The sequence below is a fragment of the Leucoraja erinacea genome, chromosome 12 (assembly GCF_028641065.1).
Source record: "Leucoraja erinacea ecotype New England chromosome 12, Leri_hhj_1, whole genome shotgun sequence".
Classification (NCBI taxonomy): Eukaryota; Metazoa; Chordata; class Chondrichthyes; order Rajiformes; family Rajidae; genus Leucoraja; species Leucoraja erinaceus.
Genome location: NC_073388.1, coordinates 2336683 through 2360828, shown reverse-complemented (window position 1 = coordinate 2360828; position 24146 = coordinate 2336683). Strand labels below are relative to the sequence as shown.

General features: G+C 46.5%; 1 protein-coding gene across 1 annotated transcript in view; it reads left to right on the top strand.

Moving 5' to 3' along the window:
• The first annotated feature begins 4710 nt into the window (after positions 1-4710).
• Positions 4711-24146, top strand: part of LOC129701989 (sodium- and chloride-dependent neutral and basic amino acid transporter B(0+)-like) — a 58519-nt gene continuing 39083 nt past the window's right edge. The window contains exons 1-5 of the mRNA XM_055643448.1: positions 4711-4920; positions 5108-5261; positions 9063-9194; positions 15532-15699; positions 19589-19727. Of these exons, the coding sequence (XP_055499423.1) occupies positions 4849-4920; positions 5108-5261; positions 9063-9194; positions 15532-15699; positions 19589-19727 (665 nt within the window). The 5' untranslated portion in view covers positions 4711-4848. The remainder of the gene's footprint in view (positions 4921-5107; positions 5262-9062; positions 9195-15531; positions 15700-19588; positions 19728-24146) is intronic.

Here is a 24146-nt window from a genome sequence, read left to right as displayed (position 1 = left end):
GGGTCTTCACGTAATCCCTCATCGTAACTCCTCATAAAATAAAGGTCAAACTTCAAACTGGTAAGTTCTCGTTTAATCTTACTATGATATTCTGAACTCTGCAGAATCAGAAGAAGGGTCTCAACCCGAAACGTCGCCTATTCCTTCTCTCCATTGATTCTGCCTCACCCACTGACTTTCTCCAGCATTTTGTCTACCTTATAATTTCTGCCAGGTCATCTTGGGCTTTCCCTATCAAAGTGCAACAAATGACATCAAATAATTGCCCATTATTTATTTAACCTGTCCTCATCCAACCTGTAGTCTTTTTTTATATGTCACGTAATCTTTTAATGGTTTACTATATTTCCAATGCAATACTAGTTACAAATCTGATAAATCAAGGATTTGGTTTGATAAATGATCCCAAGCAAGTACATGAAGGGAAAAAAGGGTAACTAGTGAGAGAATGGGACCGCTCATGAATCAAAGCAATCTACTTTGTGTGAAGCATATGAAGTGGGCAAAGTCCTCAATGAGTAAATCTCCTCTGTTTTTATGGTGGCAAATGACAGGAAGACTGAGGAACTTGGGGCAGTCAATGTAAGTGGCTCGAGAGCAGTCAGTAGATACGGTCAAAGAGGTGCTGAAACTTCCTGATGAAGGTAGACAAATCTCCCAGGCCAGGGAGATTTATCCGAGGACAATGTGGGAAACTAGAGAGGAAATTGCAGGAGCTCTGGCTGAAATTTACGAGTCGTCATTAAATACAGGAGAGATGCTGGAAGACTGGGAGACAAATGTTGTGACTCTATTCAAGAATAGCTGCTGGGAAAAGATGGAATAATAGGCCAGTGAGCTTAACCTCTGTAGTTGGGAAATTACTCGAAAGTATTGAGAGGGTTAGGATTTACGTGCATTTAGAGGGACAAGGGCTGATTAGGGATAGTCAGCATGAGATTTTTGAAGATGTGACCAAAAAGATTAATGAGGACAGAGCTATAGATGTATATATGGACTTCAGCAAAGCATTTGACAAGGTTCCAATTGATTGGCTTCTCTGGAAGGTTAGATTGCATGGGATCCAAGGAGATAGCAGAATGTATAGAAAATTGGCTTCATGGAAGGACGCAGAGGGTAATGGTGGAAGATTGCTTCTTGGACTGGACTGTAGTGTTGCATACAGGACCAAGAACTTGTTTGTTTGGGTGAAGAATTTGCCTGTGAATAGTGTTCGGCTCATATCCGCAAGGTCGCGGAGCCTCAGGCAGTTACTCGGGTCTTCAATGTAGTTTTTTCTTGCAGAATAAATGTTTGTATGAAATGCAGTGTAGGAGAGGTGTACTGACTGTGTCGGCAGAACTTTGGAAGTGATTGCCCACCAGTCTAAAAAGCCGCTGTGTCTCCCTGTCCCTGGGATAGTAGGGGGCGATCAAACAGCACAATACCCCCCTCCCCTCCAACTCCAGAGGAATCCGTTCCCGATGGGCCGCATGGTAAGATTTGACGTAAGCCTCAGCTTCTGCAATTACTCTGGAGTGGAGCGGGGGCTGGGGCTGGAGTTGCTGCTGTGAGTCTCTGGGATCTCAGGCAGTTTGGTGCTGGGCCACTCTCCTGCAAGGGCGGTACAGTTCCCGGAGGATAGCAGATGGCCGGAGACGTCAGGACCAACAGTTGATGGGCCCCTACGACGCCCCGAGCTGCGGGCCCGTCAGCTATATTACATGGCAAGATTTGCAAGTTTGCAGATGATACAAAAGTAGGTGGTATTGCAGATAGTGAAGATGGCTGTCAAAAATTACAGCAGGATCTTGATCAGTTGGCCTGGTGGGCTGAGGAATGGTTGATGGAATTTAATACAGAGAAATGTGAGAATTTGCATTTTGGAAAGTCTAACATGGCCGGACCTATACGGTAAATGGTAGGTCTCTGGGAAGAGTTGTAGGGCAGTGGAATCTGGGAGTGCACATAGTTCCTTGAAGGTGGCATCACAGGTAGTTAAGATTGTCAAAAAGGCTTTTGGCACATTGGCCTTCACTAGCCAGAGTATTGAGTATAGAAGTTGGGAGGTCATGCTGCAGTTGTATAAGATGTTGGTGTGGTTGCATTTTGAGAATTGTGTTCAGTTTTGGGCACCATGTTATAGGAAAGATGTTGTCAAGCTGGAAAGGGTACAGAGAAGATTTACGAGGATGTTGCCAGGACTAAATGTCTGAGCTATAGACAGAGGTTGAGCAGGCTGTGACTCTTTTCCTTAGAGCACAGGAGGATGTGGGGTGATCTTATACAGGCATGCAAAAATAATGAGAGAATAAATCGGGAAGATGCACAGAGCCTCTTCCACAGAGTGGGGGAATCAAGAACCAGAGGGCATAGGTTTAAGGTGAAGGGGGTAACATTGTCATAAATCTTCTCTGCACTCTGTGGGGGAAACCGAAGCAGCTGAGGAAAATGATTGTCAAAGGGCCTAGTAGTGAGATAGGATCATTGTATAGGTATAAAGGACAAATATAGACCTGATTGGCTAGGTCTATAATTTCCAACATCCCTTTCAGGACATGAAGCGAACAAAAATTTAATCCTAGCTCCTCCCCTTAGAGCACCATGCACTTTGCTTCATATCAGCAATCATCACCACTTGCTCCAAACAGCATTCCCTGCATTTTGACGCATGTAGGATACAGTACAATGTCCAGATTCCTTTTCCTTTATGCGGATCCTGTGTACTATCACCTCCAAAGTTTCACTTCTTAATTCCTGGAACTCTCTGGATGAATCTCTGCCAGAATATTGAAATCAACCGTCATCATCTTTGATGGCAATCCCAGTTAGCACAGATGGAAGGAATCCATGTGTAACATCTCCCTCTCTTGGTAGTCTCTACTCTCTGGCCTAACTTACAGCAATGTTATATTTGATGAAAAAATGGATCAGAAAATACCATAAAGGTACTTTCACACATAAAATGGACCAAGCTGCCATTGGGACCTAATGTAGCTCTTAAATGAACATTTCAAACAAGTAGTGAGATGAGTAGTGAACAGAATAGAAGAGGAAATATTCCTATGGGGACATGCACTTGATTGACTGGCTGACGTCATATTCACCAAGCCAGAGCTACAATGATATGAAGACGCAAGGAACTGCAGATGCTGGTTTATTCCAGAGGAATTCCATGGGCAGGAACTGAACAAACTCATGTTAATGCAGACACAAAGTGTTAGAGAAACTCAGCGGGTCAGGCAGCATCTTTGGAGGACATATATAGGGAACATTTTGAGCTTGAAGGGGTATGACTTCCAACCGATGTCAAAAAAAATAAATAAACTGTGCGATGTGACCATCTGAGGGAGACAGTCCAGGGGGGATGGGGGGCACTCAGCAGGGCCGGTTCAGAACCGCTATAACTCTGGGAATGAAGCTGTTTCTGAATCTGGAGGTTCGGGCGTAGAAGGCCTTGTAACGTCTGCCGGAGGGAAGTAGTCTGAGCAGTCCATTACAAGGGTGTGAGGAGTCTTTATGGATGTTGACGGCCATCCTGACGCACCGTGTGTGGCAGATGCCCTCCAAGGCTGGTAGCTGTGTCCTAATAATCCTCTGCGCTCTGTGGACGACGCGCTGAAGAGCTCTCCTCTCCGCCTCCGTGCAGCTGAGATACCACACAGAGATGCCATACGTTAATATGCTCTCTGTGGTGCAGCAGTAGAAGGTTGTCAGCAGCTGTTGGGGCAGACCAGTCTTTTTTAATGTCCTCAGGAAGAACAGTCGTTGCTGTGCCTTCTTGACCAGTGCAGTGGTGTTGGTGGATCATGTGAGGTCCTCTGAAATGTGAGTGCCCAGAAACTTACAGCTGGACACTCTCTCCACACTTTCCCCGTAAATGGAGATTGGGGCGTATTCTCCATTATGGGACCTCCTGAAGTCAATAATCAGCTCCTTGGTCTTGAAGGTGTTTAGTGACAAGTTGCTACGTGTGCACCAGTCCGCCAGGTTCTGCACCTCCACTCTGTATTTTGTTTCTCTGCACCTCTGCTCTGTATTCAGCCTGTTGTGTCGTCTGCAAACTTCACGATGGTGTTGGTGTTGAATGCAGGAACACAGTCGTGAGTGAAGAGGGAGTAGAGCATGGGGCTTAGTACACAGCCCTGTGGTGTGCCGGTGCTCAGGGTGATAGTGGAGGACAGGTGCGGCCCAGTCTCACTGCCTGCGGTCGCTTCGACTGAAAGTTCAGGATCCAATCGTATATCGGCGAGCTGAGGCCTAGCTGCCTAGCTGATGGAGTTTGGTGGTGAGCTTGGTGGGGATGACCGTATTGAATGCAGAGCTATAGTCAATGAAGAGCATCCTCACGTACGTGCCCTGTCTATCCAGGTGAGTCAGGACAGTGTGAAGAGCCATCTTGAAGACTTCAAGTCATCCTTGTTGAAACAAGGAACTGCAGGTGCTATTTACACAAAAGAACAAAGAATGCTTAAGTAACTCAGCTGGTTAGTCAGCATCTCTGGAGTAACATGGATAGGTGATGTTTTGGACTAAATGTCGAGGGGGTGAATAATATGCCAGGGTTATCACATCAGTGGATGTGTTAAATCTGTACTTTGGTACCATAGGTTCTAAAACTTATATAAGTAACTAAAGAAAATAATTTTTAATTGATGAATGAATTAATGTGTACAGTGACTGCAAGTATCACTGGACCCAAGTTTTAAAACTCTGGCTTGTGACTGTGGAAAAGCTATTGCCTCATATAAAACTTCATTTCCCTCAACTAGATGCAGTATAAGCGCCGTAAACCTCCAGCCACGAAAGTCTTCCTGAAATTACTTTCAACCGCAGGCCAAGTGAAAGGATCATTCGTCATTGTGAAAAATGGACAAGAAAGGATTGGCTACGTCTGGGTTCTCTCAGAATAATAATCAAATATACACGCCAGCAGAGACAGTGAATATCACATTTGTGCATGAAGAAAGCTGGTTATATGGGGATTGGGTTACTTTGTAATGTGGGGCTACTTTGTGGGATTATTAATGACCTAATGGAGAGGAGCTCAGGGTGAGGGCAATGGGCAGAAACTGTCCTGAGTTCATACGTAACAAAATCTAACCTTTCCTCTTTCTCACTCCTCCAGTCTGCCATCGATGGAAACGTGGGCGAAAATGACGAAAATGTGGAGCGAGGCAACTGGTCCTCGAAAACCGACTACCTGCTCTCAGTGATCGGGTTCACTGTGGGTCTGGGCAACATCTGGAGATTCCCTTACCTGGCGTACAGGAATGGAGGAGGTACTGTTGAGGATTCACAATACATGAGAGGGAAAGGCAGAAGCAAAGGGAATGAGTATCGTACATTAGGAATACATAGGGAATAGTTACATTTAATAAACAAGGGGATGTTCATTATATCATATAACATTAATTGTATTAAGTAATAAAAGTGGGTCAACTACCAAATAATAACGTAGATTCAACAATGTTGATACAAAGAGAAAATGCTTCAGTCTCAAGGCTTGAAACTGTACATCTTTAACGGAGATATGGGTGTGAAATTACGACAGTACTTTATACTCAGAGTGAGATATTTCAAAGGTAGACAAAAGTGCTGGAGAAACTCAGCAGGTGCGGCAGCATCTATGGAGCGAAGGAAATAGACTATGTTGCGGGCCAAAACCCTTCTTCAGACTGATGTAGGGTTGGGGGGGGGGGGGGGGGGGGGGGGGCAGATGAAGAAAGGAAGAGGAGGAGCCAGAGGGCAGAGGGAGAGCGGAGAATGGGAGGAGACAGCAAGGGCTACCGGAAATTGGAGAAGTCAAGCCGCTGGGGTGCAGACTGCCCAAGCGTAATATGAGGTGCTGCTCCTACAATCTCCGGTGGTGCTCACTCTGGCCATGGAGGAGGCTCAGGACAGAAAGGTAGGATTTGGAATGGGAGGGGGAGTTGAAGTGCTGAGCTAGAGGGAGATCAGGTTGGTTAATGCGGACTGTGCGAAGGTGTTCGGCGAAACCTATGCTTGGTCTCACCGATGTAGATCAGCTGACATCTAGTGCAGTGGATGCAATAGATGAGGTTGGAGGAGGTGCAGGTGAACCTCTGTCGCACCTGGAACGACTGCTTGGGTCCTTGAATGGAGTCGAGGGGGGAGGTAAAGCGACAAGTGGAGCATCTCCAGCAGTTACAAGGGAAAGTGCCCGGGGAGGGGGAGGTGCGGATGCGAAGGGAAGAATTGAAGGAAAGAGTTACGGAGGGATCGGTCTTTGCGGAAAGCAGACAGGAGGGGAGATGGGAAGATGTGGCGAGTGGTGGGGTCACGTTGGAGGTGGCGAAAATGACGGAGGACTATTTGTTGTATGTGACGGCTAGTGGGGTGGAAGGTGAGGACTAGGGGGACTCTGCCCTTGTTCCGAGTGGGGGGATGGGGAGAGTGAGCAGTGTTGCGGGGTATTGAAGAGACCCTGGTGAGAGCCTCATCTATAGTAGGCGAGGGGAACCCCCGTTCCCTGAAGAATTAGGACTTTTCCGAAGCCCTGGTGTGGAACACCTCATCCTGGGAGCAGATGCGGCGTAGACGGAGGAATTGGGAGTAGGGGATGGAGTCCTTACAGGAAGCAGGGTGAGAAGAAGTGTAGTCTAGATAGCCATGGGAGTGAGTGGGTTTATAGTGGATGTCGGTCAGAAGTCTATCACCTGCGATGGAGATAGTGAGATCAAGAAATGGTAGGGAAGTGTCGGAAATGGTCCAGGTGTATTTGAGTGCCGGATGGAAGTTAGTGGTGACGTTGATGAAGTCAGTGAGTTGTGTGTAGGTGCAGGAGGTAGCACCAATGTAATCGTCGATGTAGCGGAGATAGAGGTCGGGGATGGGGCCCTGGTACGTCTCGACGTACCCTACAAAGAGGCAGGCATAGCTGGGGCCCATGCGCGTGCCCATAGCTACGCCTTGTATTTGGAGGAAATTGGAGGAGTCAAATGAAAAGTAATTAAGGGTAAGGATCAGCTCCGCTAGGCGGAGGAGAGTATCTGTAGATGGGGATTGGTTGGTTCTCCAGTCGAGTCAGAACCGGAGGGCTTTGAGACCTTCCTGGTGTGGGATGGAGGTGTAGAGTGACTGGACGTCCATGGTGAAGATGAGGGGATGGGGGCCTAGAGAATGGAATGCCCGGAGACAACGGAGGGTGCCTGAAGTGTCTTGAACATAGGTCAGGAGGGATAGGATGGTGTCGAGGTATATGGAAATAAGTTCGGTAGGGCACGAACAGGCAGAGACAATGGGTCTACCAGGACAGTCAGGTTTGTGGATTTTGGGGAGAAGGTAAAATCGGGCCGTGCGGGGCTGGGGAACGATGAGGTTGGAGGCTTGGGAGGGCATGGAACCGGAGTTGATGAAGTCAGTGATGGTGCTGGGGATAGTGGCCTGGTGCTCGCCAGTGGGGTCATGGTCCAAGGATAAGTAGGAGGTGGTGTCCGAGAGTTGCACATGGCCTCAGCTTTGTAGAGACCAGCGTGCCAGACTACCATGGCTCCTCTCTTGTCGGCGGGTTTGATAACCCAGTCTGGGTTGTTGCGGAGTGAGTCGATGGCTGTACGTTCAGGTGGGGAGAGGTTAGAGTGAGACAGGGGAGTGGAGAAGTTGAGGCGGTTGATGTCCCGCCGGCAATTTTGAATAAAAAGGTCTAAAGCCGGAAGATGACCATGAGGGGGGGTCCAAGAGGAGGGGGTCTGTTGGAGACGGTTTGCGGGGTGAGTCGATGGCTGTACATTCAGGAGGGGGAGATTTACGGAGTGAGTCAATGGCTGTACGTTCAGGGGGGAGATATTTCAATCAGACAATATTTGAAATGAAAATCACCTGTTGAGCCTCAGTAGGTTGCCTTGTTTAGAGGCTGGAATGTGTACTTTTCATTAGTTAAGGAATTCAGATCACAGCTGAATATGATACTGCCACCTGTAACTCTTTGTATTTAAAAAAAATGCCTCGTAAATCTTTAAATTTTGTTTCCGTCACCTTAATACTATGCTTTCATAAGTATTTGACATTTTACTCCAGGAAAAAAATCTGCCAGTAAACCCTACCCATGAGTCTCATAATTGTATATATTTCTATCAGATTACTCCACACCCTCCAGCTCGCCAGATAAAACAATCTGAGTTTGTCCAACCTCTCCTTAAAGCTAATTATTCCAGGCAATATCCTGGTGAACCTCTTCTGAACCCTCTCCAAAGCTTCCACATCCTTCTGCAATGGAGTGACCAGAACTGCCCACAGTCCAAATGTTGCCTAACCAAACTCAATTATCAGACTCAATGTTTAAACCAATGAAGCCAAGTATGCCATATGCTTTCTTTACCAGTCTATGTGCTTGTTTAGCCACCTTCAGGGAGATATGAACTTGCACCATACCCAGGGAGTGTACTGGAAGAGCCTGGGATGTGGACAATTATTTAGAATTCTGTCCATAGCATTGTGACATTATGATATATATTTTCTAATGTTTTTAGAATATTTTTAAAACTCAAGTCCTCTTGAGTGCCTCTGGTATCTGATTTGCAAACTGATCTCAATGGTTTAGATCAGGGGCCTTCCATAACCCCATAAACCTGGGGTTGATAGAAATAAGAAGGGATAATAAGGTAAAATGCTGTATGACAAGAACTTGCTAAAACAGGGAGAATTGATTGTTTACATTCATTCAGTGAGTGAATTTTCCCAAGAGGGAATTTCTTAATTAACCATTTAATTTCTCACCGCCCAGAATTGGAGCTGAGACCAGAACCTGGCACAAATGTTAATGAAATGTTTTCTTTGGAAACTTTGTGGTGATCATAGCTCGGATGATCAGGTCGCATAACCTGAAGATAAATTTATTTTCTCTATAAGTACTGATGATCGCAGTGGATGGATAAAGGAAAAGTATATAGACAGGTAAACAGCGAGAAAATATAAATGGATAGATTGATAAATCCATCAGGAAAGCACAATTTCTAAAGGTCATCTTAACCCAACCCGCCTGTTGGGTGCATGGAAATTCAAATCAAATACATATATTTGCCATGACTAATTTATTTCTCAAATGAAGATCTTTTTTACAGGTGCATTTCTTATTCCCTACATGCTCATGTTGGCGCTGGCTGGAATGCCAATGTTTTTCTTTGAATCGTCTTTTGGGCAGTTTGCCAGCCTCGGACCAGTTGCAGTGTGGAAAGCCGTGCCTATACTACAAGGTTAATGTTTATTGAGTATCAGTAATTTAATATTAGAACAAGTTATCAACATGGTCAGTTGAATTGTATTTTTTTTCCATTTGCTTAAGTAACGTTCATATTCTGACCTATCTGTATTATATACTTTTACAAAGACAGTGAAAATACACTAACAGTGAGATGCCACAGCTGTACAGTTGGCAATGCACATTGCTTTAGTGTATACTGATGACACAATAACAAGGCAAGTTGTTTGTTTCTCACAATATCTCAAACAACATCTCTAAGTAAAATGAAAATAACTTAAAACTGCTGCCATTCATTGTTCTACAATTAGTCAGGTATTAAACTCAATTCCTGGAATTCTTTCTACCTATCAAACAATATTTCACATACTACCGTTTTCATTTTACTTAAAGAGATACTATTTGTAGAGATTGCATGGGAAGTGAATAACTTACCTTGTTATTATGTCTTCAATGTATCTTAAAGCAAACTGTCCTCAAAAGATGACCTGTCAACAGTGCAACAGTCCATTGTAGTCATACCGTACAGAAGCAGGCCCTTCGGCTCAACTTAGCCATGCCAACTAAAATGGTTAATTTCATCCCATTTGCCCACATTTGGCCCTTGTCCTCTAAACGTTCCTATCCATGTACCTATCCAAGTATCTTTTTTAATGCTGTTATAGTATCTGCCTCAACTAACACCTCTGGCAGCCTGTTCCATATACCCACCACCCTCAGAGTGAAAAAGTGGCCCCCTCAGGTTCCTATCAAGTCTTACCTCTCTCACCTTAAACTTGCATCCTCCGGTTCTTGATTTATTTACCCTGGGTAAAAAGCGCTGGAGTAACAGTGCTGTAGAAACTCAAAAGGTCAGACAGTATCTCAGGAGAACATGAATAGGTGATGTTTTGGTGCAGGACCCTTCTCCAGACTGTGTTGTGGGGGCGCAGGGGGGGGGGGGGGGGGGGGGTGTTAAGAGAGTTCTTGGTTCTTGGTCCTCCAAAATATTCCAAATGGAATTTAAACTGGAGGTGGAAGAGAGGTGGGGCAGGATAAAGCCTGCAATTAGTAGGTGAAACAGGTGAGGTCGGATTTTGATAGGCAGACAGTTGGACACAGGCCAGAGATGAAAATACGGATGATGTGAGACAAATGGATTGAAGAATTGCAAATTGTGAGCTAGAGGAAAACATGTTTGCGGAAGGGGATGGACAGAGGACAAAACTAGTGTTCCCTTGAGTCTCTCATTGTGGTGGGAGCTCTTAGAAAGGGCAGCTCATCAGAGTTTCTCTGACAATGGATGAATGAATGAATGAATAAGTTTATTGGCCAAGTATTCACATACAAGAAATTTGCCTTGGTGCTCCGCCCGCAAGTGACAACATGACATACAGTGACAGTTAGGAATGACACATATAACATTAAACATTAATAATAAAACATTGTAGTGGCCTGATGAGGTCAGGAAAAGGCCAGGCACCAGGCAGGTTCAGAAGTAGTTTTATCAATCATGGCAAACCCACTGAACGCCCGCGAGCAGCCCTCGGGAAACCCCGTGGCAAGACAATCGTTCCCTGTCCCTCAAGAGCTGAGTGGCCTAACCCCCAGGGACCGCCACATGACCCCCCCCCCCCCCCCCAAGAACCAGAGGCATGAAGTGGACAGGAGGGCACACGCGGCGACTAGCCCGGGTGCGCGCCATGCCCAGCACAGGAACGAGCAAGCGACCAACAGATGCAGGGGATGGAGTAGCCACTGGAGGAGGTATCTTAGATTGAGGACGCCGAGGGATGCCAAACTCCTGCAACGGCGCACAAACGTGTCACTGCACCTTGGCGGTCTGGCATGGGTTGCAGGTGTGCGCCCAATGTCCAACCTCCTTGCGCAGCCCGTGCCACATGAAGCGGGAGGCTACAAGGGCCGTTTTCGCCCGGATGGAGGGATGAGCGAGTCCGTGGAGCACCTCAAACACCCTGCACCGCCAGGCAACGGGGACGAAGGGTCGCGGAAATCCAGTGGAGCCATCGCACAACAGCATTGTGCACCGAGGACCACATACAACGTCCTCCAACTGCAAGCCCAATACTGCCGTGCCATTTCCTCATCGACCAGCTGTGAGGCTGCCAGGGCGGAATAATCAATACCCTCAGCGGCTTGGAGAATGGCGTGAACCGTAGGTCGCGATAAGGCGTCGGCCACCCTGTTGTACTTGCCCTCGACGAAATGGATGGAGGTGGTATACTTGGACACGTACGCTAACTGCCTCTGCTGCTGCGCAGTCCACGTATCTGAAACCTTGGCAAACGCGAATGTTAGCGGCTTGTGATCCGTGAAGGCAGTAAAAGTCCTCCCTTCCGGGAAGTAGTGAAAGTGGCATAAGGCGAGGTACACAACAAGGAGCTCACGGTTGAACGGGTGAACCTGTGGACAGCATCCACCCTGGCCGGCAGAGGCACCGCCCCTTGTGGAGTTACGTGGTGGCCAAAGAAGTCAATAGCCGTCAACCCAAAATGGCACTTGGACGAGTTGATAGCCAATCCATAGTCACTGAGGCGCTGACACAGCTGACGGAGGTGGATGCAGTGCAATCCATAAGCCACTGGAAGGCCTGCGCGGCGTTCTTCAACCCAAACGGCATACTAAAAAATCCAAACGGTGTAATAATTGCTGTCTTAGGGATATCATTGGGGTGGACCGGAATCTGGTTGTACCCTCACACGAGGTCCACCTTGGAGAACACCAATGCTCTGGCCAGATGGGCATTGAAGTCCTGAATGTGCGGGACTGGGTACCTGTCGGCGATGGTCGCATCATTCAGGCAACGGTAATCCCCACACGGACGCCAGCCCTCTCCCGCTTTGCGGACCATGTGGAGCGGTGACGCCCATGGGCTATCGGAGGGGCCCATCGCCTCCATCAGGCGGAACACCTCTCGTGCTAGGCGGAGCTTGTCCGGTGCAAGACGATGCGCTCGGGCGTGCACAGGCGGGCCGGTAGTCGGAATTTGGTGCTCCACCCCGTGCTTGGGAGCGGAGGAGCGGAAGTGGGGTTCAAGGATGTCTGGAAAATCCGCCAGGATACTCGTGAAAGTCGCATCTACGGACGACAGGGAACCATCAGGGCGTGCAACCGGATCACGAATGCGCAGGAAGACTGGCTCCAACATGACTGAGTGCACCAGGCGCTGCCGCTTGACATCCACGAGTAGTGAATGGGCTCGCAGGAAGTCGCCGCCCAGCAGTGGCTGGGAAATGTCGCCGATGACGAACTTCCATGAAAAGCAGCTGTGGCCAAAGTTGAGGGTGATGGTGCGAACTCCATAGGTGCGAATAGCACTCCCGTTCGCTGCACTCCCGTTCGCCGCGGGGCCACGTTTACTCGCACGGATGTCAGCAATGGAGGGAGGCAGAACACTCACTTCAGTACCAGTGTCCATGAGGAATCGACCCCCGGTGTGGTGATCCCAGGCGAAGATGGAATGAATATGGCCGGCCGCTGAAGGAATCACTGACGACCAGCCCCTGCGTTTCCCGGGAACGCACAGGAGGGGCGACTTTGCCTGCTTGCAGCTCCCCAGCGGCGGTGATAATAGCACCAACTCCCTCTGCTGGCGTCTGGTGGAACTGCAGGCGAAGTTGGCTGGGTTGAACCATAGTGACCTCTGCTGGCGTCGGGTGGAACTGCAGGCGGGCCCTGCTGGAAAGACGTGCCTGCGTTGGAATGCCCGATGGTGGCAGGATTTTGCCGTGGGGGCCGAACGGGAGCAGTGGAGACGCGGTCGATAGCAGCCCCCGATCTGCTCCGCGCCTCCTGATGCCATGGGAAGGACGGCCAGCGCTTCCAGGTCCCGCCGACGGGACATCAACAGCTGGTCGGTGCGCTCAGCCAGCACCTGCGTGTCGGCAAAGGTATCGGTGGCGAGCTGCAGGTGGATGCCGGACGGGAGCTGCAGCAGGTAAGCATATTTAAATTAAAAACAAGGTCCATGGTCACCCATTAGGGCGAGCATGTCCTCCAGGAGGGCCGACGGTCATCCAGGCCGTCCATTCGGAGAATCCGAGCTGCCCGCTCAGACTGACAAAGGCCAAACCGCCTGATGAGCCGGGCCTTGAGGACCCTATATTTGTTAGCTGCCGGGCGGGCACTGAGATAAGGTTTAACTTGCCTCGCAGTCACCTGGTTAAGAGCGCTGACCAAGTAAAAGTATTTAGTTTCATCTACCGTCATCCGTCGCAGAGCAAACTGTGCCTCAGCCTGCTGGAACCAGATATCAGGCTCTTCAGTCACAAAGTCGGGAGCTTCAGCCCAACGCCGTTGTGTTCCATCACGTTAGGGTCACCAGTTGTAGTGGCCTGGATGAAGTTTCAGAAGTAGTTTAATCAATCATGGCGAACACACAGAACGCCCGCGAGCAGCTCTCGGGAAACAGCGTGGCCAGACAATTGTCCCTGTCCCTCAAGAGCCGAGGGGGATGACCCAAGAAGTGGCCTAACCCCCAGGGACCACCACAACATTATCGATTAAACATGTGAATTAAATAAAATACTAGAGCAAAAGGAGGCTACAGATTTTTGGTTATTGAGTAGAGCTACTACCCGTGGAAAAAAAGCTGTTTTTATGTCTGGTTATGGCAGCTTTCACGGTCCGGAGTCGCCTTCCAGAGGGAAGTGATTCAAAGAGTTTGTGGCTAGGGTGAGAGGGGTCTTATCTGCTCGCTTCCTGGCCCTTGCAGTGTAGTTCGTCAATAGAGGGCAGGTTGCAGTCAATAACCTTCTCAGCTGATCAAATGATTTGCTGCAGCCACCGGATGTCGTGCTTGGCGGCTGAGCCAAACCAGACCATGATGGAGAAGGTGAGGACAGACTCTACGGTGGCCGTATAGAATTGGACCATCGTTGCCTGTGGCAGATTGTGCTTCCTCAGTTGCCGCAGGAAGTACATCCTCTGATGTGCCTTTTTGACTGTGGAGTCGATGGTGCCCCCCTCCCCCCATTTAAGGGCATTGAAGATTATGGTTCCCAGGAACTTAAAAGACTCCACAGATGTGACTGTGTTGTTTGTTGATGGTGAGTGGGTTGAGGGGAGCTTTCCTAAAGTCTACAATCAGTTCCACTGTTTTAAGAGCATTGAGCTCCAGATTGTTGTGATGGCACCAGGACGCCAGCTGTGTCACTTCCTCTCTGTAGGCAGATTCCTCCCCATCCTGGACCAGTCCAATCAGGGTTGTGTCATCCGCAAACTTGATAAACTTGACAGAGGAGTCAGTGAAGGTGCAGTCATTGGTGTAGAGAGAGTAGAGGAGAGGGGAGAGTACGCAGCCTTGCGGTGCTTCTATGCTGAGGGTCTGCAAGTCCGAGATGTGCTTTATGAGCCTCACATGCTGCTTTCTGTCTGTCAGGAAGCCGGTGATCCACCGACAGAGGGGTTCAGGCACAGTCAACTTGGAAAGTTTGGAGTGTAGTACATCTGGTAAATGGTGTTGAATGCAGAGCTAAAATCAATAAACAAAATCCTTGCATAGTTCTCTAGGTGCTGGAGGATGAAGTGCAGGCCCAGGTTGACTGCATCATCCACAGATCTATTGGCCCGATATGCAAACTGCAGATAGTCCAGCAGAGGGTTCATGATAGTTCAATGTGGAGGTTCAATGTGCTTTACATACCTCATTGAAGCAACAGGAATTAATGCACACCAACACGTCTACTTACTCAGGAGACTGAAGAAATTCAGTACGTCTCCCATGATTGCTGCAAACTTCTACAGAAAAACCATAGAAAGCATACTGTTGCTTGGTTTGAGAACAGCTCTGCCCAAGACCGCAAGCAACTGTAAAGAATTGTAGATGTAGCCCAGCCATCAGGCAGACCAGACTCCTCACCATTGCCCCCATCTACACTTCACTGCCTCATGAAAGCAGCCAACATGATCAAACTCCTCACCCTCGTCATACCTTTTTCTCTCAGCTCCCGTTGGCCTGGAAATGTAGAAGCTTGAAAGCACGAACTATCAGACTTAGGAACAGTTTCTTCCCCTTTGTTAACAGGCATCTGAACGGTCCTTCCATAAGCTAGGGTATAGTAGAATTCTCTGCTACATTGCAGATATTGGACTTTGTCTCTGAAACTGTTATGCTGCAACACCGAGTACTATATTCTGCACTTTCATTCCCTTTGTTCTACTTGTACGAGTTTGGTTGGATTGTATTATATATATTATCTGATTTGGTAGGATATAAAACATAGATTTTCACTGTTCCTCATTCTCAACTGATGCATTCTGACCTGCTGAGCTACTCTAGCAATGTGTGTCTTTTTTTCTAATGTAATTTCCATTTTTTTCTTCTATCTAAGGAGTGGGGATTGCTATGGTCCTTCTGATTACATTAGTGCACATTTCCTACAACTGCATCATCGCCTACAGCCTGTTCTACCTGTTTGCTTCCTTCCAATCCCCTCTGCCATGGTCAGACTGCTTCAGCTGGTGGGGTGCGGATGAAACCTGCAGTCGGACACCCAGAGGTACTGTTTTGTGTAATATCTGTGCAATAAATATTCAACTTTTACTCTGTAGAAACTTCTACCATCAGTTCTACTCTGTCAGTCAGAATGATTGAGAAACTGAATCAGACTAGGATAGCGGATGATGGTTGACCTTGTTACACAGGGGGTGTGGTTGATGTCTGCCCATGTGACACAGGCTCGGTATACGGTGATGACTGTCACAGAGTAATTTTAATCATTATCAAAAAATTTAAGTCTACATATTTTTGCAGCATGGAGGAAGGGTTTATCAGACGACAATTTGTGATTACAGTCTTCCTTTCGAGGGAATAACTGTCTTTACTACAGCATATGAGGTAATTTGTTTTTAATGACAGGATATTTGTTTGGTTAATATCGCAGCCACAGGTTACGTTACCCACCTATTCCCACAGAAAGGAGTTTCCCACACAGACATCAGGGATTCTGAGGGATAGTGCTCCCTTGTTTCTCTTCAAAAGGCCATTTCCAGTCCATGCTTTGCCTCCTTGCACCAGCTACTGATATTTGCTGTTCAGTCTCATCTTTCTGTAATTAGGTTTCTTTACACGTTACTAAATGTGTGAGTTAATAACAAAGAGAGAAACATTGAGTCAGATTTCACCCACAACTCAAGGAATCTGAAATACAAACAGGGTGTTCTGGAGACTCTCATGAGGTTAGGCATCTGTGGAAAGAGTATAACATACTAAACCTTTCATAAGGGAAAACAAGCTGTGGGGAATGACAGTCATACAGCTCAGCAACAGGACTTTAGGCCCAACCTATCCATGCCGACCAAGATACCCTATCTACACTCGTCCCATTTGTTGCGTTTGGCCCATATTTCTCTAAACCTTTCCTATCCATGTACAAATTTATTTTAAATGTTGTGATAATATCTGCCTAAACTACCTCCTCTGGCAGCTCATTCCACATAACCACCAGCCTTATTGAAAACTTTACCACTCAGGTTCCTATTAAATATTGCCTCTCTCACTTTAAACATGTGCTCAGGTTCATTAATATTTTAAGACACCATACGGCAAATACTCAGGATGAGAAACATAGAGTTATGGGCCTGTCCCACTTAGGCGATTTTTCAGCGGTCTGCCGGCGACTGTCAAGTTGCCGGCAGTTGCCTGAAAAACCGGCAACTGGAACGGCGACTGTTAGAGTGGAACACACACACAAACACATCGCTTCCTTCACCAACCTGTTATGCAGGTGGGGGACAGGGCAAGCGGGGAGAGTGCTGTCTAAATAATTCACACAGTGCAAAGCCAAGGTGAAACAGACATACACCACGATGAACAGGAAGGTTGGCGCTGTAAAAAGATGTCTAAAGCACAGTGTACGGTAAGTCCTTTAAAAGAGGGGGGAGAAGGAGTGGAGACAACATTTTAGAAGCCAGAGATACGGTGCAGCGGCATCTGTGGAGCAAGGGAAGTGGGCAACGTTTCGGGCCGAAACCCTTCTTCAGACTAGGGAGGGGTTTTGGCCCGAAACGTTGCCTGTTGCCTTCGCTCCATGGATGCTGCTGCATCCGCTGAGTTTCTCCAGCACTTTTGTCTACCTTCGATTTTCCAGCATAAAAGAGAAAATAAAAAACACAAAAATTTTTTTTTTAAATAATTTAAAAAAACCCGGAGATACATGGCTGTGAAGTTCGGCAGACATTTAACATTACGGGTCGGTTATCCTTGGTTCTGAAAACTACTGCTTACCTTTTTTTCCCCAATGAGCCAATGAAATTCACCTTTCAGCACCGGCTGCAACCTACAAGAATCTTCGACCTCCTGACATCCCATAAGGACCTCCTGGCGACCCACCTACGGCTCGACAATTCTCACTACTCTCCATGGCGGCTTCATACTAGTCGCCACTAATTTTTCAACATGTTGAAAAATTCACGGCGACCATAATGAGGCCGCGACTAGTTCCCAGAATGCGGGAACTCCTTATGACCATGAAGGCGACGTCCCGGCAACCATCCGCGACCATGTGGCAACTGCATAGTCTCATGCAGTCGCCTAAGTGGGGCAGGCTCATTACAGAAAAAAAAGTGGAAATGTGGAGCCAGTACAGGCATGCCTAACCTGATGGCTTCCTTCTGGCTGTACGTTGCTCAGAATTCTTTATATTCAAATTCGGACTATTGACATTAGAGGATCACAGACAGGGTGATCTTGTGAAAGTTTAGCAGACTGTAAAATAATTCAAAAGACACGTCTCAATCAAAAGCCTTTAATTTAACATCATGATGGGAGAGGGATACAGATACTTGAATGTACCGAAGTTCACTCAAGCGCCCGCGATCGCCCTCTCAAAGTATACACAGAAGTACAAGCACTATTTATACCGAATAAAACAGCTTAAGGTACATGTAGTATTTTTCCACAGACATAAAAAAGTCATGGTGTAAAAAGACATAATAGGCTTCCTTTAATTGTGTTAACATAGAAACATAGAAATTAGGTGCAGGAGTAGGCCATTCGGCCCTTCGAGCCCATTCAATATGATCATCGCTGATCATCCAACTCAGTATCCCGTACCTGCCTTCTCTTCATACCCTCTGATCCCCTTAGCCACAAGAGCCACATCTAACTCCCTCTTAAATATAGCCAATGAACTGGCCTCGACTACCCTCTGTGGCAGAGAGTTCCAGAGATTCACCACTCTCTGTGTGAAAAAAGTTCTTCTCATCTCGGTTTTAAAGGGTTTCCCCCTTATCCTTAAGCTGTGACCCCTTGTCCTGGACTTCCCCAACATCGGGAGCAATCTTCCTGCATCTAGCCTGTCCAACCCCTTAAGAATTTTGTAAGTTTCTATAAGATCCCCTCTCAATCTCCTAAATTCTAGATAGTATAAACCAAGTCTATCCAGTCTTTCTTCATAAGACAGTCCTGACATCCCAGGAATCAGTCTGGTGAACCTTCTCTGCACTCTCTCTATGGCAATAATGCCTTTCCTCAGATTTGGAGACCAAAACTGTACGCAATACTCCAGGTGTGGTCTCACCAAGACCCTGTACAACTGCAGTAGAACCTCCCTGCTCCTATACTCAAATCCTTTTGCTATGAAAGCTAACATATCATTCGCTTTCTTCACTGCCTGCTGCACCTGCATGCCTACTTTCAATGATTGGTGTACCATGACACCCAGGTCTCGCTGCATCTCCCCTTTTCCTAGTCGGCCACCATTTAGATAATAGTCTGCTTTCCTGTTTTTGTCACCAAAATGGATAACCTCACATTTATCCACATTATACTGCATCTGCCAAACATGTGCCCACTCACCCAGCCTATCCATGTCACCTTGCATCTCCTAGCATCCTCCTCACAGCTAACACTGCCCCCCAGCTTAGTGTCATCCGCAAACTTGGAGATATTGCCTTCAATTCCCTCATCCAGATCATTAATACATATTGTAAATAGCTGGGGTCCCAGCACTGAGCCTTGCGGTACCCCACTAGTCACTGCCTGTCATTGTGAAAAGGACCCGTTTACTCCTACTCTTTGCGGAGCACATGGGAGTTATTATGGAGTATAGGCAGCTGCAGAAACAAGAAGGCACTATTGTGTGATAAGGTATCAGAATGTCCAACCTCAGAGAAACTATTTCTTGTCAGTGTTTCTCTAGCATAGTGAAGGTCAGTCTGCAAAGCCTGTTTTTACTAAATTAATATGTTTGACTTAAAATGTCGGCTATAGCTAGCATAAAATGGCTGCTACAGCATTAACCCTTACAATCTCAGCAGAGCAGGATCTCGCTCACCTGATAACAGGGATCAGACTGATTCAACAACAATAATGACCCCGTTTATTATTTAGAAATGAATATTTTTTTCAAAGAAATGTTCTTTTCATCCATACCCCATGTTTTTCAGATCCGCTCTGCAACCTCACTCTGGACAGCGGATATTCTGAAGTCGTTAATACAACCTGGCTGCAGGCAAACAATAAAACGTGTTCAAATGGATCTGAAATCCATGTTCCTCACCAGGGTCCAGGTGAACAATACTGGGAGTAAGTAATTTTTGCAGAGCACGGCACTATTCACCTGAACAGCCTCTTCCTGGGGAGGATCACTGGGTATATGTCTGGTTGGTTGAATGAGTGAGGATGGGAATTTCATTTGGATTGAGGTTTATTTGCATCTTGTGTCTGTTACTGAATACCATCACAGGAGTTAATAACATGTTGATTTTAACCCAAGAATTTTTTCAAATGTATTTATGCTGTGTAGACATTGTGAAGTGTTTTATTTTTTCTCCTCTTTACGTAAATGATCATTATCAGTGTTTGTAAATGTTACATTTTTCAAATTATCCATCGTTCTTGTCAGGGTCAGTTTGTGCATGCAGTGAATAGCCTCTTGGTTTTATTTAACCTCTTGATCTGAGGAACTTACTGGAAATGATAGTGCAAATTGTTAAATCAGTTAGCTAGGTAAAGCATAGAAAAATTATAGCACAGGAACAGGCCCTTCAGCCTACCATGTCTGATGTTCCATGATGCCAAGGTAAACTAATCTCTTCTGCCTGCTCATGATCTATACCCCTCCATTCCCAGCATATGCACGTACCTATCTAAAAGCCTCTTAAACGGCACTATCGTACCTGCCTTCACCAGCACCTCTGGCAGCACTCTACAGGCACCCACTGCATGCTGTGCAAAATCTTACCCCACACATCTCATTTGAACCCTGCCCTTCGTTAAGTTGGTTTGTACTGAAAAAACAATACCGAGGACGGAGGTGTAGTTTAGTTTAGTTTAGAGATACAGCGCGGAAACAGATCCTTAGGCCCACCGAGTCCGCACCGACCCCCGCACATTAACACTACACTACCCACACACTGAGGACAATTTGCTCATACACCAAGCCAATTAACCTATATACCTGTATGTCTTTGGAGTGTGGGAGGAAACCGAACATCTCGGAGAAAACCCTCGCGGTCAGGGGGAGACCATACATACTCCGCACGGACTGCACCCGTAGTCGGGATCAAACCCGGGTCTGCGACGCTGCAAACACAATAAGGCAGCAGCTCTACCGCTGCACCACTGTGGCCGCCCTCATTAACACCTCCCCATTGATCCAGTGAAGTGCAGACAAAGTCTATGATGCAGCCTTATCGACATTGACACCTGGTACTATGCTGAATTTTACCGTAACAACCACAAACCCCAACGTTACCATCGGAAGTCAGCTGTGGAGATCTTGGTTCGTGAAGTGAAGGGAAGCAGAAGCCCTCAATCAACAGGGGTTTATTTCCTCTCAGAGTCTTGGTTCACTTCATGTCACTGACGAATCAACATCTGGTGTACTCTAATTGAGAAAAATCCCAGAGACATTCACTGGCTCCTTCAAATTCCTATGATGCATCTAAAAGGTAGACAGTCAGAACCTTTTTCTCCAGAATGGAAATATCAAATATTAGAAGGCATAATTTTAAGGTGAGAAGGGTGAGGTTTAAAGGAGATGTGCAGAGCAAGTTGTTTTTTAATATACACACACATAAAATAGTAGGATTAAACGAGAACTTACCAGTTTGAAGTTTGATCTTTATTTTATGAGGAGTTACGTCGAGGGATTACGTGAAGACCCCGCCAGCACGCATGCACGACATTCTTCAAAGCAGTGGTGTGAAATCACAGACAACAGTAGATGAAATAAACATAGTAAGATAAGAAGAACTAGAATACCAGTTGACCTTTATGATGGAGGGTGGGCGTGGAGAGCACGTAATCCCTCGACGTAACTCCTCATAAAATAAAGATCAATCTTCAAACGGTTTCAGCCCGAAACGTCGCCTATTTGCTTCGCTTCATAGATGCTGCTGCACCCGCTGAGTTTCTCCAGCAATTTTGTGTACCTTCAAACTGGTAAGTTCTCGTTTAATCTTACTGGTTTACTTCGGAGTCACGTGTGACTATGTGAAGATTTTAAAGATCTGTGATTTCATGCCGTGGAACGAGTCCATGCTTCACTCCCTGCCATAGTCGTCTAAGGGAGGAAGTATGTTATCGTATTCAGACATGAATCAAAATTCAAACAATAACAATTTATTTAAACAAAAATAATGATCTCTTGGGATAAATTATATTACAGAATTCAAAATTGTTTCTGCAAACACCGCGGGTTTGGTGATTGGTTTATTATAAAAGAGTTGGAAGGTCTTCTCTCTAGACCATCCTGCTGTAGCCAGGATATGGTCCAAAGGCACTTCCATGTCTCTAGCTGCCGATGTTGCTGCTGCCCTGGTGGAAGGAGATTTTAAAATGTCAGTATCCACCCCAGCAGCTCCCAAAACCTGTCTGAGCCATCTAGAGATGGTCTGTGCTGATACCCTGCCATGAGGCTGTTTATAGCTGACCCATAGTGCCAATTCACTACCTCTTAAGGTTTTAGTAGACTTAAGATATAGCAGAAGGTGTGTCTTAACACATAGTTGGGTATCTGATGGATATGCCCGGAATTCCAAATTCAGTCCTGATGTTCCTGGCCTGTTTTGTTTAACCAACTCCAAGATCCGAAAGTTTATCTTGTCTGTTGATACCATCATATTGTCCAGTCTCGGTTTATGTAGGGACTGGACCCTTTGAGCTGAGACCAGTGCCATCAGCATAACTGTTTTTAACGTGAGCTTTTCCAGGGACAGGGACATTGCTGGTGACCAACCCCTGAACAATGTTAGTACAACACTGACGTCCCATATCTGGGAGTACCTCGCTCTAGGAGGGTTCGTGTTGTAAATGCCCCTCATGAGTTTAGCAACTAGAGGGTGGGATCCCATGGAATGCTGTCCTGGTGCCTGCCACAAGTATGCTGACAGGGCACTCCTCGTGCAATTGATAGCGCTGTAGCTCAGTCCTTCATCAAAATGAAGGCTGGACAGGAATTCCAGGACATTGGTAACTGTAGCTGTATTATACGCTACACCAGTCCTTGACCAATACAATTCCCATTTTCTTATACCCGAGAGGTATTGCTTCTTTGTTAACTCTCGGTAGGCCGCCGTGATCATGTTCATGGTCCTGTCCGTTAGTCCCAGATCCAGCAATGGTCTCTTTAGATTCTGCAAACCAACAGATTGATCCTGTCATGGCATGGGTGACTCTCGCCCGTTACAGGATGGACTAAAAGATCTGATCATTTAACGATGGACATATATGGTTCCGAGACCATGTCGAGGACCACAGGGAACCATGGCTGAGTAGGCCAATCGGGTACTACCAAAATACCTGATGCTGAGTTCATTTGTATTTTGTGTAGAACCCGACTAATGAGGCAGAAGGGGGGAAAAGCATAGAAAAACAATTTTCCCCAATCCAGCGAGAAAGCGTCCATCGCTGCTGCCCCAGGGTCTGGTTCCCAAGCGACATATGTCGGTAACTGGTGATTAAGTCTAGATGCAAAGACTTTTGGATGGCGTCAACTTAGATTGATCTGGATGGATGATGAACCCCAGTTTTTCCAACAAATGTTTGGTAGCTAAGGCTGCTGATTTAGCTAGTTCCAGGGTTTTCCCCAGAATTAATATATCATCAAGATATGCCATGACAATATGTTTTTGTTTCCTGAGTATTGCCAAGGCCGGTTTTAATATCTTGGTAAATAGTCTTGGGGCTGATGTTAACCCATTAGACAACGCTTTATACTGCCATAGTTGCCCCATCCAGTTAAATTTTAGATATCGACAATGATCCTTATGTATGGGCACTGAATAGTATGTATCTTTTAGATCGATGCATGCCATGAAGTATCCTTCAGAAACTAATTGTTTAGCAGTAACAAATGTTTCCATTTTGAAGTGAATATACTTTTCAAAAGTATTCAGTTTTGTTAAGTCAATGATGATGCGACATCCACCATCTTTTTGGGTTTTCGTGAATATTTTGGATACAAATTCTAGAGAGTCATGTTCCGATCTCTCTATTACTCCTTTGGTATATAACTTCCCCATTTCTGCATGTCCTTCCAATTTCTCCTGTTGTGAGAGTACAAACTCTCGGTTAGGCACATGTTGAACTGGGGGCATGCCTTTTTGGATGAACTCAATTTCATATCCCTGAATACTTTGTAGTATATAATTATCAGTAGTAATAGACCTCCATGCCTCCCAAAACATGTGTAACCTTCCCCTGTTAGTACAGGACCTACACATTTTATGTTTTGGAAGGAACCAGACCCACCTACCTCCATGGTTACCGGTGAAACATTCACTTCTTCGGCTTCTGCCTCTTCTGTGGATGAGGTGCCGGAGTGCGGGGTTGGCGCATTTTCCATGAGGGTAGCCCTGGGCCTTGGCCTAAAAAAGACCTTTGTGGTTGCTGCGCGGCCCTCATGCTTTCACCAGCATCCTGGTGTCGATGCCTGCTGGTGGGTGCATTGGGGTGCTGCCATCTGGGGTGTGTGGTCTTGCTCGTTTCTGATGACGCCCT